This window comes from Argentina silus (genome assembly GCF_951799395.1).
Source record: "Argentina silus genome assembly, chromosome: 16".
In the NCBI taxonomy this organism is placed as follows: domain Eukaryota; kingdom Metazoa; phylum Chordata; class Actinopteri; order Argentiniformes; family Argentinidae; genus Argentina; species Argentina silus.
Window position 1 is genome coordinate 7,792,302 of NC_139670.1, and position 19,040 is coordinate 7,811,341.

General features: G+C 45.5%; 2 protein-coding genes across 2 annotated transcripts in view; both read right to left on the reverse strand.

Moving 5' to 3' along the window:
* The window catches only part of snx29 (sorting nexin 29), a 60,093-nt gene extending 44,134 nt beyond the window's left edge, over positions 1 to 15,959 (reverse strand). The window contains exons 1-14 of the mRNA XM_083687898.1: positions 15,531 to 15,959; positions 14,930 to 14,994; positions 14,573 to 14,625; positions 14,344 to 14,468; positions 12,538 to 12,718; positions 12,343 to 12,413; positions 11,810 to 12,067; positions 11,058 to 11,430; positions 10,669 to 10,793; positions 10,398 to 10,494; positions 10,217 to 10,299; positions 8,098 to 8,161; positions 7,781 to 7,909; positions 3,938 to 4,023 (exon numbers count right to left, since the gene is read on the reverse strand). Coding sequence (XP_083544024.1) covers positions 3,938 to 4,023; positions 7,781 to 7,909; positions 8,098 to 8,161; positions 10,217 to 10,299; positions 10,398 to 10,494; positions 10,669 to 10,793; positions 11,058 to 11,430; positions 11,810 to 12,067; positions 12,343 to 12,413; positions 12,538 to 12,718; positions 14,344 to 14,468; positions 14,573 to 14,625; positions 14,930 to 14,994; positions 15,531 to 15,537 — 1,717 coding nt within the window. The 5' untranslated portion in view covers positions 15,538 to 15,959. The remainder of the gene's footprint in view (positions 1 to 3,937; positions 4,024 to 7,780; positions 7,910 to 8,097; positions 8,162 to 10,216; positions 10,300 to 10,397; positions 10,495 to 10,668; positions 10,794 to 11,057; positions 11,431 to 11,809; positions 12,068 to 12,342; positions 12,414 to 12,537; positions 12,719 to 14,343; positions 14,469 to 14,572; positions 14,626 to 14,929; positions 14,995 to 15,530) is intronic.
* Positions 15,699 to 18,304, reverse strand: tnfrsf17 (TNF receptor superfamily member 17; the record flags this gene model as incomplete). The annotated part of the gene is made up of 4 exons (XM_083687632.1): positions 15,699 to 15,770; positions 16,417 to 16,619; positions 17,151 to 17,294; positions 18,187 to 18,304. The coding sequence occupies 4 exons, from the start codon at positions 18,302 to 18,304 to the stop codon at positions 15,699 to 15,701; spliced, it is 537 nt and encodes a 178-aa protein (XP_083543758.1).
* Positions 18,305 to 19,040: the final 736 nt, after the last annotated feature.

A 19,040-nucleotide genomic window follows, 5' to 3' on the forward strand; every position in this document is an offset into this window, starting at 1 on the left:
CAGCCTCTCCCCCACCCTCTTCCCTCTATCATCACCCCTCTCATCCGTCACCTAGCCCATCCATCCTCATCCCACTCCTCACCCCCACCCCCAGGGACAGATCTGGAGAGTTTATGAGACTGACCAGTGCGGGGGTACATAATGAGACAGAACTCTGTCTGGCCTTGATTAAAATGTTCATTAACACTGCAGAGCGGAGGTGATCCGCCCCCTCACCCCCCTGATGATGGCCACCTGGCCCCCCCTGTGAGGAGAGGGGGGCGACTCTCACACATCTCCAACCAGGTAAATACACACCGTCTGTTTAATAAAGTGCCTCTCACACACCAACACTCACAGCAGCACACAAGCCTTCTGTTTAATAAACGGCCTTGCCTCTCTCACACACACACACACACACACACACACACACACCTCAAGTTTACAAATGAACACAATCTGTTTGAGGAAGACTTGGAGCCATAACAAATCAAGACAAATGTGTGCGTGTTTTACCACCACATCTAAACATGCATTCATGCAGAGGAAGAAAATCTGTGGGTTTTTTTTCACTGATTCTGAAATCCAGTTACCAGGTTTGATTGAATAGGGCCCACACACAGACACAGACACACAGACACACCCTTCTGTTTCATTAGGAGTCCCTGCAGCACACACCCCTGTCTCACCTACACACACCTTCTTTTTAATAAAGACTCGCCCCATCACCACCGTTGCCACGAGCTCAGATTCATCAACGTAAACACAATTACACACACTTGGGTAAACACACACCTCCGTCCCTCATCGCAGGCACTGAGATGAGCTACTGACAACAAGATGGCTGACAACCCTATGGTGCAGGGGAGGATGAATATGTGTGTGTGTGTGTGTGTGTGTGTGTGTGTGTGTGTGTGCGTGCGTGCGTGTGTGCATAATGAATTAGTAACATGCCATTATTAACATTTCTCTCGCAGCCACTATGAAAAATGCTGCTCATTCACTCATTAAGCGAGTGGCTGTCGGAGGAGAAGCGATGCCTCGTTGTGTGTTTATTGGTTTTTAACCAGCGCTATAATCCGTTTCCTGAACAGAGATTAATCCGTCCTGTCCAGCCGGGGTGTATAAATGGCCATATTAACGTGTATGAAGTCAGACGCACAGAGATGAATCTACCAGGGGTGAGAGACCACCGAAATCTCATCAGGAGAAAAAACGAGTTTGGGATAGGATAGGATATGACTTTAATGTCCCCGAAGGGAACATTGTCTCGGACACGTAGTACTGCTGAAAGGAAAGGTGTTAGTGTGAAGACAGACTAGAGGGAGGGTTCAACCAGATGGAAGGGAGGAGGTCCATTCCGATGACCAGGGAGACTTGACCTTCATTCAATCAGTGTTTCAAGAGGTCTGTGACCATCATCTCGTGGTCAACCCTACAACTACTGCCTTAAGTCCTATTGGATAAGACTTCCTGTACCCATTCTACAACCAATACGACTCGAGAAGCCAATATCAGCGATGTCAAAATGTTAATCGAATAAGCCATCGTGACTAGAAAAGGATGAGTCCATATGAGGCTTTATATTGAGGTCTTTGACCAGGGTCTTTGACCAGGGTATGTCCTTCATCTAACGGACACCAGTCTGAAGTCCAATCAGGCATTTTATTATAGCCTATCCAGCAGTGAACAAGCCAACATCAAGCTAGGCTCATCAAAAGGTGTCCACTTCTACGATTGAAGAGGTTTTCCAGGGGATGTTTCATCTTGCTCTGAATTACTGTAAACATGGCTATTTCAGCAACTCCAGACTGTTGGGTCCTTTCTAATGTTGTGTCTAACAGCAGGGAGACAGAGCATTTAGCAACGTGTGTTCATTTGACTGTATATTCTCTACTAATCATCCAGGGGAGGCTGGCGGAGGTAGAAATCGGAGGACGGGTTCATTGTGATGCACAGAATAGAATAAGGCACATCACACTTTTTTTTTTTTTTTTTGATACCGCGATTCCTCATTACATTTCACGCATTACAATGAGCCTGTCATTGTTCTACCGTGACCAGCCTCAACTGTAATGTCCCATGAGAGGCTGTCTTATTCCATGATGATACACATGGGAGAACAACATCCCTACGCCTGGGGGGGGTTGGGTTGGGGATGAGGGGGGGGGGGGGTCGGAGCTCTGGTTCTAAACAGAGAGGAGAGCTGCTCAGAGTGGTGTCAGTGGCCTGTCTCCGCTTCCAAGCGCTCCAAAGATCACATCTGGAGTAGAAGCTGTATCATTAGAGGAGTTTTTAGAAGGCAGCGGATGATCAGGGAGGCACGGTGACAGGACATGAAAACAGCCTGTATTGTGTGTCTGTGTATCAATTCAGTTCCTTCTTCTTCCCTTCCCTTCCCTTCCCTTCCCTTCCCTCTCTCTCTTTCTTTCTCTCTTTCCCTCCCTCCCTCCCTCCCCCCCCCACCCCACCCGCCTTTCAGCTGCAACTCAACATCAAAGTCAAATGGAGTATGGCACATCATTAGTGATAGAGACAGAAGGAATGGTGGGGAAAATCATTTAGACACAGATGTAAAAATATTCAGTATGCCTGTCTTTTACGTGGGGGGATGGGGAAAACACAGACAGAGAGAGAGAGAGAAACAGAAAGGGAAAAGACAACACAACCAGCTGAATGATACACCAAATTGGGAGATTTACATGAAGAAGCATCACTGTGTACACTGTAGGGCCTGGCTCCATCGGGACCCATGAAAGGCTAAGGATTGTGGGTAATTGGCCAGGCTGCTGTGCTAGGGCTCTTTATTAGTGTGGGAACAGAACCTCAGCGTTTTACTGCCTTCTAGAACATCATTATCATCATACATCCTCAATGTTCAGGAGCCATGCACTTACATGTCTGTGGCATAAGCAGCAATGTGATTTGAGATGGGGATGTCTGACTGCAACAGTAATTGCTGAGACCTGCGAGATGTGATGTGTTGTGACTGTGATGTTTTAACCATGACGCGCATGTTTCCTCTAAGTAGGAGACGCCAGATAAGACGGAACGCAGTAGATTCAAACCTCTTCCAACTCAAACCAAACAAATATCTAAAAGAAAACCTTGAACCCTTAGTCGCTCAGAGGCACTGGAGACTAGTCCTGAAGAGAATAACTATCCTCGTCTCCACCACTAGCCGTGCATCACTGACACCCACATACTACACTGTATTCACAAACGTCTCAGAGTAGGAGCGCCTCATGCCTGTTAGATGATAATGAATACGATTACAAGGACAGGTGGGATGAAAGGCCTGAGAAAAAAATAAACACACACACATCTGAACTTCCATCCACAGGCACAACAAAGCACTTTTGGAAAAACTGAAAAATTCATATTTTTAGTCGGGCGACTGCTTCAGCCTCCCTGGTCCTCTGTGCCTGTAGAGGTGTCCACACGGTGCCAGAGGAGAATCCCTCTCTCTGGTGGAGGGAGATACTACCGTCCTCAGACCCGGAGAGCTGCACTGATAACCACTCTCTTTCCCCTCCAAATGTAATTAGTCATTATGTCACCCTACATAATCTGCCATGTTCATTTTGTTTGCCTTTGATACAGCTGCCTTATCTCAATACCCTTTACAAAGCATGTTTTTATCCCCGGGCAACAGGAGAGAAAGTGACTTTTATCAAAATTCCCCCAAATGACTAAGTAACAGGCAAAAAACTAATTATGTTTCACAGGGGCGTGCTCCAAGCATGGATTATTATTCACTTATGTCCTTGAGTGGCGGTTTAACACTGACCTATAACAATGACTAATGAAAATAAAGGACCTTGTGATAAAGGACCTTCTCCTGCCTCTTTTTTACAGGACAGAGGGATACTTGATGTGTGAGAGAGAGAGAGAGAGAGAGAGAGAGAACATGCTAGTCTGTCTGCGTGTGTGCTAGTTTGTGTACCATAGATCTTACCGTCGTTTCCTTGACTCCCCTCTCTCTTAAGCATCTGGACCGCTCCCACATACTTCTTCAGCTGGACTTTGAGGACTTCATTCTCCCTGCAGACGCAGACACACACACACACACACGCACGCATGCGTACGCACAGGCAAACACAGACAAGGTTGTTAGGGGACCATGTCTCTTTAATACATTATTCTGCATTTTGTATATTTTGTGTTTTCTTTCATCTAAGTATGTATCTTTTTTCCGTTATTGTTCAACTCAAAAAACAAGTCGCACTTTTGGTTGTAAACTGCGTGTATTCATTTCAAGAAATATTTGATCACAAAAAAAAAGGGGACCGTGTTTCATCTCAGCCCACGCCTCAGCCCCATCCCCATCCCCAGCACCAGCAGCCCTGGTGGGCCAGACGGTAACAGTGTTACCGTCTTATACAGCCTTATAAAACCACATCCCATCTCTGGAGCTGTTTTATACATCCACTGGCTAGGTTTTTATGTGATTGCTTACTGTCGCTGGAGACTGTGTATAGATATATTCCTAGTATAGTAGGAATGTATGCATGTGTGTATGTGTGTGTGTGTGTGTGTGTGTGTGCCTGTGTGTGCGCGTGTGTCTGTGTGTGTATCTACAAAAGGTATGTGTGTGTGTGTGTATATTTGTGCTTACACGGACCGCGGTTGATTACTGTTGTTTGGGGAAATCAATCAGAATTGAACAGAATTACGGTGCAGTAAAATCAACCCCTGCCTTCCCTTCTTCTTCCTCCCCGCTCCCTTTGTACCTCGCTTATCACTTCCCATTTCCTCCTCACAAAGGACGAGCCCGATGGGAGATCTCAGGAAGCCGGCTGACGAGCTCTCAGAGGAGCGATCCGGCCTCCGTTATCAGAGTCGGTGAGCCATGTGGAGCCAAGACACAATTCCTGGGTGATTTAATTAAAGCTAATAAATGTCTGGTGTTCCGAGGGAGGGAGGGGGGGGGGGGGGGGGTGGGGGGGGGGGATCCCGGGACTCAGGTGCGTCTCATCGATCTCTAGAACGAGCCCTCCCGCAGGTTAGTATTCATATACAGGCCTGTAATAACTCTGTCACACACACCTCTGCAATACGCCTGTAAGCCCCACATGGACATGCGTACGCGCGCACACACACACATCCTATTTTACGGCTATAATGTTACAGCCCAGAGCTTGAATGGCACTGCAGGATGTGTACACAAGCTGTAATGAATCTCTGAGGGCTAAACATCTGAGGAACCCGACCGGAACCATGAGATAGATCTTCACAAGAGCGTTACAAAAAACAGCCCTAAGAAAAGATGCACCCCTATATCAGCCATAGAGACATGTCATAGCTTGTGATTGTGATGAGAGCTGTACCTTGAGACCAGGGGAGACGGGTCATTGTGATGAGAGCTGTACCTTGAGACCAGGGGAGACGGGTCATTGTGATGCACGGAACGTAATGAGGAACGGCCTCATGGTAATGCATGGAACACAATGAGGAATGGGATCAAACACATGTGGAAAGTTTCAAAGACACCGGATTGACTTTGCTGTTAGCTGTGTATCCTTTGTCCTTCGGCCCCTGCTGGTCCCACAGCAGCCTCTCAGATTCACATCAGGCAGTGGGGGAGCCAAAACCCTGCACGTCATCACAGGTAATTTAACAGGGGATATTCCACCCTAAAAGCTATTTGTCTAAATGGACAGTCTAAGTCTAAGCCCATTAGTGAAATTGGATCAGGGGAAGAGTCTAAAGGAGGCTCTCTCAACCAAAGAGTCAGAAGCAACAAAATGGGAGTCAACTTTTTTTTTGGCGGGGAATCAATTGAGCATTCGTATTGGATAGGTTCAGCTAGCAGGCCTCTGTTCCAAAAGTTTTGCTCCCAGTTTGCAACCCTACTTAGATAGGTCCAGAGTCTTATACTGTATGTATCAGGGGAGGCTGGTGGAGGTAGAAATTGGAGAACGGGCTCATTGTAATTTGTAATTGTAATTCCATGGAATGGAAGGAGGAATGGTGTGTTTGATACCATTCCTCATTTCGTTCCATGCATTACAATGAGCCGGTCCTCCGATTTCTGCCTCCACCAACATCCACTGGTATCTATACTGTATAACCTAAAAAGAAGATTCTAGATCATTTAACACTCAGAGGGAGTGTTTGATACTCATATGCCTAGGAGGACAGTGATTTCAGACCAAAATGGTAAATATGGACTGCAGAGATAATCCCGATAGTTAATTCTCTAGAGTGCAATTTAGAGGTTCGACAGAACCCAACAGTGCTTTCACAGGGTATTTGAGTGTTTTTACTAAGACTTTTCCTCAATGCCCAGAGCACAGTAAACAGAATATAAGGTTGTTAAGTCTGGGGAAACTTCAATGTTGAGAGAGCCCCTTTGGGAGAGAAGTATAATTGATTTCGCGAAACAGCAAAACAACTAGGATCCTCTCAACAACTGAGCCGTCCAAATCGCAGGCCTCTCTCTCTCACTCTTCACAGAACATCAATATCTTAACAACCTTCAAGAAACGCTCTCTGCCAACTAAGAAAACAGCATCTCTCTTTTCTCTGTGTGTGTTTCCAAGCAGCCACCCACCCACTGATGAAGGACCACTTCCTTGCCTAAGCCCACTCCCCTGGCTTCCTTCCAGTCTGCCTGCGTGAGAATCACTTTGTGCTTCCACTAACGTCACTGGGACAACGAGGCTGGGGCTGCATACTGGTTGGGAGTGTGGGAGTGTGGGAGTGTTTGCGCCCATGTGTGTGCCTGAATGTGTGCCTGTGCATGTGCGTGCATGCGGTGTGTGTGTGTGTGTGTGTGTGTGTGCATGTGTGCATGTGTGCGTGTGTGTCTAAGAAAGTGCTGCTCAGCGTGGGGCCCACGTCTTCGCCAGTGCCCACTTAGCTCTGGAGAATCAATGCAGTCCAATCTATGGGAGCGGCTCAGCTTCCCTCCACTCTGCTTTGTTAGACACACCGCTGGTGAGGGCTTACCAGCTCCCCTGGTATTTATAGCCTCTATTGATCTGGCCAGATTTGGTTGGAGGATAACACTTGAGACTGAGTGGATGGTGCTCCCTGTTGGGTTCAGGGATGCAGAGGAGAATAGCTCAAACACACTCTATGCGACGAATTTGGCTGATGCACTTACACAAATACTTAGACACACACAGACACAGACACACCAAAGCAAATCAGGACAGTGGAGGAAAATAATTGGTGCAGATGTCACTGTCTGGGTTATGATGGTCCTGATTATGTTTGATGAAGTAAAGGAAAGGGAAGAGAAAATCTCTGAACTCTCCGTGAATGGGATCCTACGGTACGCGAAAACCACTTCAGCACCAAACCAAACCAAAAAAACACTTTAGCACAGCACTAAACCAAAAAACCACTTCAGCACCACACCAAACCAAAAAAGCAGCTGCTGAGTGGACGACAATGGCCCCATTCAATGGCCCCAAGTTCTGTGTTTGCTGTTTTTGACATATGTGAGCTAAAATGACATTTCTATTAAAACCCCCATGGCACAGTGAGTCACAACCTCTTTGACAGAGTCTTAAATATCCTGGCTAGAGTCTGATTCATCCACTGGGGTCTGTTAAGTGCTCCTCTTTTTGTATGGTTGAGCCTCACAAGGCTAAAGCTGGTATTCAACCTATTACAAATAGTTGCTTTTTTCCACATTGCACTTCTGAAAGGGCGATACAGAGAGACATTTTCAGCAAAAGGTTTAATATCGGACTTCATCTTTCTAGACTGGTTCTGCCAAAAGAACCATCTGATCCTGGATCAGCAACGCAACCCCACACCCCCGCCCCCGCCCCGGAGCGTTACCCACCTGCCCAGAGCTTGGACCTTGGCAGTGTGTCTCTCCTCCAGCTCCTCCAGCCGTCTCCTCAGGGTGTCTGTCTCCTGTCTCAGCCCAGCAGAGTGCTCCATCTCCCCATCCATGAGGCTGCGCAGGGACCTGGGCCACAGCGGAGGAAAACAACACAGTCTCTCAAAAATACACCATCACACTCATACTCATCAATCCCATTATGTTCTAGAAAAGCAAGTTCCTGAAGAAACTTGCGAGAAGGGCTTGAAAAGTCTTATTGAACATTGTTACAGTTCCATAACTAGAGGCCTTAAGGAAACACCAGGTGAACTCACGTGTTCTGCTCCTCCAGCTCATCCTTCCTGTTCATCATGGCAACAATGGCTTGGCGAAGCTCAACTGGTGACGAGAAATCATTACAAATGTAGAGAAAAATAACCTACAGTATATATATATATATATATATATAGGTATATATATATATATATATATATATATATATATATATATATATATATATATATATACAGAACATCAACAGAAAAAAAAAATCATGTTGACATTAGCACTGTTGTGCTATTGATTGGACTGACAATCCATCCCATATCCACTTGCCTAAAATACAACTATGGCCCTAGGCCCAGTCTAACCTGCAGGGGGGATAGTCTGTCCTGCATGTGACATGCACACCTTAGCACATAGTTCTACAGCATACCATAGCACTGCATTCACATGCAACACCAAACTGCTGTTAAGGGCCTCGCTGAAGAGGTGAAGGGGAGGATGATGATGAGGAGGAGGAGGTAGAGTAGAGGAGGAAGCCCATTGTCTGCCGCGCTCCAATCACCACATCAGTAATCCAGAAATAAACGTGACCTTTAGTCCAACCACGCGTTCACCACAGGAGGGAGCGACCAATGATCCATTAGGGAGCTCTGTAGAGGCACCCCTCGGTCTTACTTCTGATAGGCGTGACAAATGACAGTGTGTGTGTGTGTGTGTGTGTGTGTGTGTGTGTGTGTGAGGGGGGGGGGGGGGGGGGGGGTAGCCTGTAGACATGGACAATAGTTCCTATTATAGATCGAGTAAAACAGCAAAACAGCAGGCACTAATATAATGATGCTGCTTAATGTTCTCTATACTGGCACACATGACGGACTCCAAAGGTTTGTCCATTGTGAATTCAATAGAGTGTACAGTAAGTGGCACTGAGGTTAATCAAAGGAAACCAGACACATTTGATTTGAATGGATTATAATTGGAAGTATTATAATGAACAACACAGGTGACCGTTTGGTTCACGACTAGGAATTCACGAACTAGGAATAGGTGAAAAGGAACAAAAAATAAATTATTATTATTATCAGAATTATTATTATTATTATTATTATTATTACTAGACTAGCCAATCATTTAAGAAACAAAATGTGATGCATTTGCAACACACGACAGCCTGACAGGAATATGAAACGCTCAACATCTCAAAAACATTTAGTTGTACTAAAATAACATAGGCTGTGAACTGCGCTGGGCATGTCCTGAGCTCATGGTGTGAGTGGTACCGAAGCGGAATTGGAGAGACAGAGAAGGCTGACGCTTCAGCCTTTTGGAAACTCACTCCGCACTCCTGTCAAAATGGGCCCGCTCCGCTCCAGTTACATGCTTTGACAAGCACGCATGCACAGGCACATGGGCATGCACGCATGCACACACACACACACACACACACATATATGCACGCACACACACACATGCGCACACACGCACACGCACACACACAGCTCTTGTGATGATAGTTGCTCCTCTCGTGTGTCTTCGACTATAATCTCCTCCAACTGTGGGACAGGAGACGTGACTGCTGCACTCACACAGTGCTTAAAGCCAGTCACAGAGATCCCCTTCCCTAATTCAGATTACAGGCTTGGGCTGGCCCTCACACACAAGAAACACTTAGCATCAATAGTAGCAACAGTGGGGCTAACCTGTGGTAAGCTTTATGGAATTTAACACCCAAGAAAAGAGACAGCAAGAGACTGCGAGAGACATGTTACAGTTCTGGATGTACGCACACCGGTTTGTGTATTCCAAAAAAATATTCCCAAAGCATACAGGCTTTTACAATCCCACTTCTCTGTCTCAGTGGTAGGAGCATTTGTTATACAGTTAAACTGCACATCAGGAGAACAGCAATACTGAATCAACAGTGCCATCTGGTGGATGTCAAACAAACTGCTGTCAAGTCCATTGTTTCAACGTGAAAGCCCAAAAGATTTACATCAGACATCCTCACCTTCAGAATATAACTCAAAGAGTTGAGGATGACTAACTAAAAGATAACAGACAAAGTTTCCCATCAAATGAGGTTGGGACTAATGAGTTATAAATAATATACTATCGTCTGACTTGATCTCAACAGCCCCTGTGACAGACAGGAAGGACAGGACATCTACTCACCCACTGTCATGGACTCTGGCAAACCTGGGGTAGGCAGCACACTGGAGAGAGGTGCACTCTGGGCCGGCGGGCTGGACTCCATACTGGGAAAGATCAGAGAGAGAGAGGTTTGATATCTCTGTCCAATAACATACCCCTCGGTGTGCAATTATTTTTCAGTAAAAATGGCATGGTGGCGTACTTGAACTGCAGGTGGGATCTGTTCGTCTCACAGTCGCCCACAAGCCCTGTGGTGTTCGCCCGGAGAGGAAATGCAACTGTATCCTCGACGGAGCTGACTGAAACAAAATGAAAGTAAAAACAAATGTAAGAGAGACGGTATCTTGAATGCTGACTCATTTAGGAATCTGTAGCTCAGGGGTGAGTTTCCTGAAAGCTTGGTAGCATGAAGATCATCTCTCTTCATTGCCAACCGTGCATGTAGAGGAGAGGAGAGAGGAGAGGAGTCCCACCTGGTTGAGGGTAGAAGTCACTGGAGGCCACAGGGATGAGAATGTCTGTTGTTGAGCTGTCATTATCATTCATCGCCTGCGGGGGGCTCCACGTAGACACACTGGATAGGCTCCCCACCACCACTCTGGAAAACAAACGACACACACACACACACACACACACACACACACACACACACACACACACACACACACACACACACACACACACACACACACACACACACACACACACACACACACACACACACACACACACACACACACACGTCAGGAGTGATTGACTAACTAAGCTTACAAAGTACTAACTGCACCAATGAAAGTGACTTAATCGCCAGCTCTTGGACAATGAGTATGAGTGAATGTCTTATGAATGCTAGAGTACTCACTGGTCAGCACGGGCCCTCTCCTCCTGTGTCTCTGGCCTGCTCTTGTAGACCTCCTCCTCTTCCTCCTCCTCTTCCTCATTATCAATACTCTTGGTGTCCAGCGGAGCTCTGGGGAGAAGTGGGGACCCCGCCCAGCTCACGATCCCAGGCTCAGTCAGCCCATTCTGGGCAGGCGAGAGGGAGAAGGCTGGCTCCAGTGGGTCTATGCCCTCCTCGAGACTCCCCTGAGGAGCAGTGACATTCTTCCTCAGACTCCTGCCCGCCTCCTCCTCCATCTCCTCCTCATCCTCCGCTCCCCCGTCCAAGTCGTCATCGAAGGAGATGATGTTGGTGATTTTCTTTTTCCTGCGTCGCTCCTTCCTTAGGCCGGAGTCTGAGAGAAGGGAGAGTACATGGAGGCTATGGTCAGTTCTATTGCAGATCACCATGATACCATTTCCATGATATCCTTGCCCTTAGAAACAATGACACAAATCCAACAGGCTCCAGGCTACCAAATGAGGGGAAGGCTGAACAGGAATGAGCAGGGGGTAGGACAGGGAGGGGACAACTACATCATATAACAGATATGAGCCCACAGCTTTGATGAAATGACCCTGTTAAAATGGCAGTGGCTTCAGTTCTTAAATGGAGATTTTGATATTGATTTCTGTACAAGCTCTGGGTGTCAGTTTGTGTGATGCACTTTATGTTCCATCGGTAAATCAATCAATCAATCAATCTGCATCTGAGGTGTAGTAACCTCTCCCTACCAGCAGAGGCGCTGCGTGGGAGCACAGGTAGCGGGTCTGAGGAGCCTTCGGTGCGTGGGGTGAAGCCTGGCACCACGGCGGTGGCGGTGCTGATCTCTCTGAGCAGGGTGCTGACCCCCTGGGTGGACTCCTTCCACAGACTCTCTATGCCCTGGGTGGACTCCTTCAGCAGGTAGGACACCGAAGAGCCACCTGCCCGGGCCACACCGTTCAGGTCTGTGTTGTCAATGTTGATGGCGAACAAGATGGAGTTCAGCCCTGTAGGCAGAGGAGAGAGAATGTCAGCAGAGCGGAACAGAACAGGCGTATTGTGAGGTGTGTGCTGTTCAGTACAGAATTCCTTTGTTGCCATGTTATGCCTGTTGGCCAGGTCGTCGAATTGGTTCTCAGTTTACTTTTCTGGTTAAGTAGAGGTTAAATAAATACGTAGAAATAAACAAAACAGCTCAAACACAGGAAAATGACCCATCACTGACACATCAGGTTTACCACAGAACGCTGTGTGTTTTACCACATTAATCAGAGACATTCACCTGCAGCCATGGTGGGGATCATGCTCGCCCTCTCCTCATCCAGAATGAACGCCCAGTCTTCATAGAAGGTACTAGAAAAATACACAGACAAACACAACATGACATACAACGGATATGGCCACACACCCTGAATTGAGGCATGTATAACGTGACACACACACAGACACACACATAGACACACACAGACACACTGACCCGAGGCGCGTGCGGTCTGCGAGCAACGTGTGTAGGTAGCGTTCTAGTGAGTGTTCGTTGAGGGCACAGCGGAGCCAGGCGCGGCCGCGGCCCAGCTCAGAGGAGATGTGACGCAGGGAGTAGAAACGCTGCAGCTCGTGACGGTTCAGATGCTCCTTCACATAGAACCAGAAGGTCAGCTCTGAGAGAGAGAGAGAGAGAGAGAGAGAGAGAGTGAGTGAGTGAGTGAGTGAGTGAGTGAGTGAGTGAGTGAGTGAGTGAGTGAGTGAGTGAGTGAGTGAGTGAGTGAGTGAGAGTGAGAGAGAGAGAAAGAGAGAAAGAGAGAGAGAGAGGAAAGTGAGAGGAAGGCATGATTACACACCCCTGGGCTTGAACTATACACGCTAGCTATACAAGTTTTTCTGCTTGCATCCATACTGAGTCAGTCCCATGATCACTATGAAAAGAACTCCTTGAGACAGAATGTCATCCAACGAGACAATTGTCATCCCATGTCAAAGAGCAAAGTTCCAAAAGTGTGAAAGCAGCCAGATGAAGCCGAAAGAACAACTTTAGGATAGCAAAAGATCTAAACAGTCCTATTCATCCCCAGACTAATTAGCAGCGTTTCACACCTCATAAGGCTGCAGTCACCTCACGACATCTAGTGACAACGTACACACACCTATAAGCCAACCGTTTTCACAATTTTTGTATAACCCTCAACTTGCATAACAGTTTGAGAGTTTGTTGGGCTGCAAGATTTCAAGAGCACGGTAATTAAGGAGGACGTGTGCTGTGGAAGTCTCTGTTTTGCATATCACCATATGGCTGCAGAACAGTGCGATAGACAAAAGCTATTTCAGGCTGTGGCACTGGGCTCATTTAGGCTTCATTAAGGGAGCGGGGAGCCTAAATGAAGACCTACCGTCCTAGCTGTCATCACCAGTGCCTTGTTAACTCTGAGAGGAGAGCTAGGGGAGAGGCCCAAGGACTGTGAGATTGAAGCCCAAAAGGTCTCATCTTAGATAATACATAAAAGTAAAATAAAAAGTAGAATCGGATAACACCTGGATAACATCTGACAAAGTTTTGACAACTTGTACAGCCAGGTATGAACGACAGGTATGAACAAGGGTAAAGAAGATGACTGTAACATTAGTAATTAGCATGGAATTGCTCAGCGTACTTCTGTCTCTTTATCAAATGAACCCTTCTACTTTTAAGAGTGCAAAACCACAGCAGGTGTAAGGTTGACCTGAGAGAGAGAGAGAGAGAGAGAGAGAGAGAGAGAAAGCGAAAAGGGGAGATAGAGAGTATTCACTTCACCGACCAGTCAAGCCCTCAATAGAACGAGAGAGAGATTGAAATTGAGAGAGAGGATTTCCATTTCACGCAATTTTTGACTATATCTGTTGCATAACCCTCTAGTTTCACAGCCAGTATCTGCACCTGGTATCAATATGAGGGTTTTATAGCATCTGTTTCCTGTGTGGACAGAACCTTGGGCGTTCTCTCGTACCGCAGAGTACTGAGGTGAGTACCCTGGCTAATAATGGCTTGTAGCACGAGGTTGTTACTACCCTAAAAAGCTCCTGTGTTTTGCGTGGGCATGACATGATGTTACTGATTTGATTCATGACACAAATCAATTGTGTCAGACTCAAATCAAGAGTTTCCGTAGCCTAAGAGATTTGTCCTTCTTGTTCTATGATGCTGTGGTTCCCAAACTTTTCTTGCATTTTGACTTTCTGAAATCAAATGGGTCCTTGATTTTCATGGTGGTTTAGCAGGCTGGTTGGTAGTGGGTGGTGCCATGCTGTGTACCTGCTTCAGTCTTGCTGGTGAAGCCTGCAGCCTGCTTTATGGCAGCAGCAGTGAGAGCCAGGCCTCTGCTCTTCCTTAGGCCATGTTGGAGCACAGCCTCAAACTGGGCACACAGACAGATCACCCTGCAGGGAATGAGAGACACACACACATTACACACATTACACACATTACACAAATTCACACACACACACACACACAGTTGTGGAGTACTGAGGCACATTCTTACCTGCTGTCTGTGTCTGAGGCTATCTCCTTTCGTCCTCCAAAGCGGATTTGGCACTGAGAAGACACATTTCAGGAATATGAGAACTATAACGAATTAACTTCCTCAAAGTGAGCCTACAGGAAGTCTACCCTAATCACATGGGGAATACCACAATGGAAACTACCTATGACCAGCTGCCAGAGTGAGAGCATAGCACACAATACATCTTAACCATAAACAGCACTGTAATAACACTACATTAGCACATTATTATAGTATTTCATGGAGACTATATGAGACGCCTATCTGGCGACCAGCCACATGGCCTACTACTGGCTTAATCAAGCTGCTTGTTAGGCTTGCTGTGGAGTCACTCACCTGTTTGACAGCATCCAGCAGCCTCTCCAGGAGGTGTTGTCTCCTCGTGTTATTCTGCTGAGTGCCTGATCATTGGATGAAGGAGGTCTGTTACACCCAAGCTTAACTCTGTATCACAGAGGTGCACTGTGCACACTTTAGGTTCATCGTGTTTAAAACGTGAATGTGTACGATGTTATGATGACGTCCACAAAGAGAAAAAACATTTAAATCATATGAATCTTTATTCTAGTGGGTAGAGGGACAAAACAAAAAACGAAATAACACAACTTTAAAAACAACTTGCCAGTGAAATCTATACTATTTGTTGTTGGTTTACTAACACGTTGCAAACGACCTTGGAGAGACTGTGTGTGGAAGGATCTCGATCAGAAGGCAGACATCTCTATGACTAATCAACAATAGGCTTAATTCAGGACCTCTGATGTCATGCAGTAGGCTAATTCGATATGCATGGAAGATTTAACATGATTCAGTCAAAAGAAGTGCAACCTTTTCAAGTTAGTTCACGCCTGCCTGAACACAGGACATTTCCCTCCTCAGTACACGCAAATCAGACACAACTGAGGTGTGAAATGTGTATGTTTGTTCCACAACTCACCGTTCATTCTGACAGTCAAAGTCTGATAGTGTTGACATGTACACTAGTTCATGGCTCTTCACGTCCAAGCTTCCGCGTGCAGGGTCAATTCAGTGTAAATCCAGATTCATGTAACTATTCACCACATGCTGTACAGGTTTTGGTGACTGAGCGCTAGTTCCATGGTGCCTAGTTGTATCGACACAACCGCAGGCGGGTCCGAACTGTTGCTGTCACGGTGGCGGCGCCGACTACAGAGGCCTGGCGAATAGATGTTTATCTGTCGCTATCAGAGTTACCTCGAGTCACATATGCGGATGCAATGTATGACTTACTAACCCGGCAGCACTCGGTGGTTCGTTTCGTGGACTGTCCTGAATCTGTTTCAACAATAAGCCTTAATCAAAGGACTGTTTATGTGACACCTCTGTGCCACTGCAAAACGAAACAGCATAGCTGTGTGAAGTCACATGACAAAGCACACTGTTGTCATATGATAGGGTAGGACTGGGATGCATGGGAGCTGTAGTTCATCTACCTTGGTTAATATTTACTTCTCTCATCCATTGTTTTCTCTTTTCTTTTTTAATCCACTCAATGTTGACTCTGTTGACAAATATTTTGTCTCTCTATTTCCTTCGATTTATTTACTTTGTTTCATATTATGCCAAGTACACAGCTTTTTACTCGATTGTGTGTGTGTGTGTGTGTGTGTGTGTGTGTGTGTGTGTGTGTGTGTGTGTGTGTGTGTGTGTGTGTGTGTGTGTGTGTGTGTGTGTGTGTGTGTGTGTGTGTGTGTGTGTGTGTGTGTTGTTGTTGTTGTTGTTTTTCACACTTTAAAGTCAGACCTCCATAAACCCAAAGTATTTTCCTCAGTGCAGATCTCTGAGTAGGTATAGGTCTGTACTGTCTTTGTGGTGACTAGCATGGCAGTGCCCTCCTCCGTAGAAGGGACAGGGAGGCTGGAGTTGCAGTGAGTCTGGCAGTCCATTCCATCCAGGACAAATGCTCCACTCTTCATGGTGCCGCCGCCTCCCCTGTCTTCTGCCTGATCAATGACATCAGAGCCCCTCTCCATTCCGTTACCCTCTGGTCCCTCTAGCCTTGACGCTGTTAGAGAACATTGACATGAGTTACAGATTGTGACACAGACTCTAGGTTTTGGAATGGGTTGTATCAGGGACATTCATTAGGTCTTGTTTAAAGGTTCTAGCTCACTAAAGTGTGCTGGTCTGGATACAAATATAGACAGCTATGTCATTCACAGGGGAGGCTGGTGGAGGTACAAATCGGAGGACAGGCTCATTGTAATGCATGGAATGGAATAAGATATGGTATCTTATCTCCGATGTCTACCTCCACCAGCCTCCCCTGATCAAGCACTTTCAAGATCAGCTGTTGAATGTGAGGGTATTGTGACATGTCATGACCGAAAGATAACCTGTCTGTTAATAACAACCCATGTCAGCTTGTTGATTACCCACACGAGGGGAGGCTGGTGGAGGTAGAAATCAGAGGACGGGCTCATTGTAATGCATGGAATGGAATGAGGAATGGTATCAAACACGTCCTCCGATTTCTACCTCCACCAGCCTCCACTGACCCATACGTAATCTCATTGGTCTAAATGTGCTTTGTTACCTTTTTTCTTAGGGAATGGTCTGCATGTCTTTTTACGCAGCACTTGCAGGAGCAGGAGGAGTGTAGTGAAAGCACACAGGAATATGAACAGCCACACCAGGATCAGGCGGACGTTGTTGGTCTCTGGGGCTTTGCTCTCTGATGCTGAATAGGATTGTCATCACACCAGGGAAAAAGATGAACGTTGTTTCTATGCCAGCAGTTCCCAAACTTAGGGTCAGGACCCCATGTGGGGTTCCCTGATTTCAAATTGGGGTCCCCTGAGAAAATCAAACTAACCTCTATGATTTGATAAATAAGACACGCACATTTTTATTTTTGTATGAAGACAAACCTGTCCGTGCTTTGTACCTGTAGACTATATTGCAGTGTTTTGTGGTTCAAATCCAACCAATGAGAGCATCTTTTAGGCGATTAGAATACACTTCGATGTCATTCGTTCGTTAGAACGGCCCGCAATCAAGTTATTGGGGTTATAGGAAATTACTGATGTTGATTACTGATGTTGATTACTGATGTTGAATTACTGATGTTGATTACTGATGTTGAATTACTGATGTTGAATTACTGATGTTGATTACTGATGTTGATTACTGATGTTGAATTACTGATGTTGATTACTGATGTTGATTACTGATGTTGAATTACTGATGTTGAATTACTGATGTTGAATTACTGATGTTGAATTACTGATGTTGATTACTGGGGTCACGAGACAAAAACATTTGGGAACCCGTGTTCTATCTTCTTACACACGTTATTACTCCCACTGTCTCTCTCTTACAGTATGAGATCATGCACAGATTGTTCATCCAAATATCACAGTCAATTAGTAAATCACAACAAGATAGATACCAATGATGTCTCTACTACTGTATATTCACATTCACTAAGCCATTTTAATTTCTCAATGCTTGCTTACGGAATGAGATATAGCATGGCAATACACACACAGCAGTACTGTATACCTTTCAGATATTCAGTCACTGAATGTAGAGTTCCATAAGGTAAAAAGTTAAAATGGCATTGTACTTACATGGGGCACAGGATGTTTTGCATACCCTAGGCGGTGAGTTGCATCGTAAATAGCAATGTTTACACTCCTCAACAAGTCTGTCATAGTAGTAGCCTAGAGCACACTCACCCTCCGTCATCACTGTGGATGATGGTAGAATAGTGTCTATATGGAATCTGAAATTTCCAGTTTCTGGCTGGGGAGATCTTGTGGGCCTAGTTTTAAAAGTGAATTAAGAATATGTAAATTATCTCTAATGTAGGGGAAGTACCTTTACCACAGAGAAACTGAGAACTGAGTTGACTTGTTATGTCATAACAAGAGGAACTACAGCCCTAGACACAGATTTCACTCACCCCAAAAGATAAATTATAACTTTAAAACCTCAAATAATAGGGCAACAATTTGGAGAATATGGAGCATCATCAATCATTTAATCTTTTTTAACACCGTATCTTAATGAGTGTATTGCTCATGGACAGAACCACAATGCAAGAAGTTCATGATACAGTATGACCAACTCTCTGTTTACCTATACTGTGTGAGCCTATTTGTTTTGACAAAGGACTGACAGTCATATGTGCATACATATGATTTACCAATAAATAGTCTTTAAACAATTCACAAGGCATGTTTTAGTAGGAAGGAATACATGAAAAGTTATTGTACAAAAGAGTGTGTCACATTTCACTTAAAACATTGATACAACAATTGAATCAATTATTTTAATTCAATCAATTAAAGTTGCCCACATTATACACATTATCAGAGTTGAATGAAATAGCATTTGAAGAATCTCAATCACTCTTATCAAGTGCTTTGTTGTCATCATTATAAGCAACATTTAATTGTACTATAGTGTAGACCCTATGCAG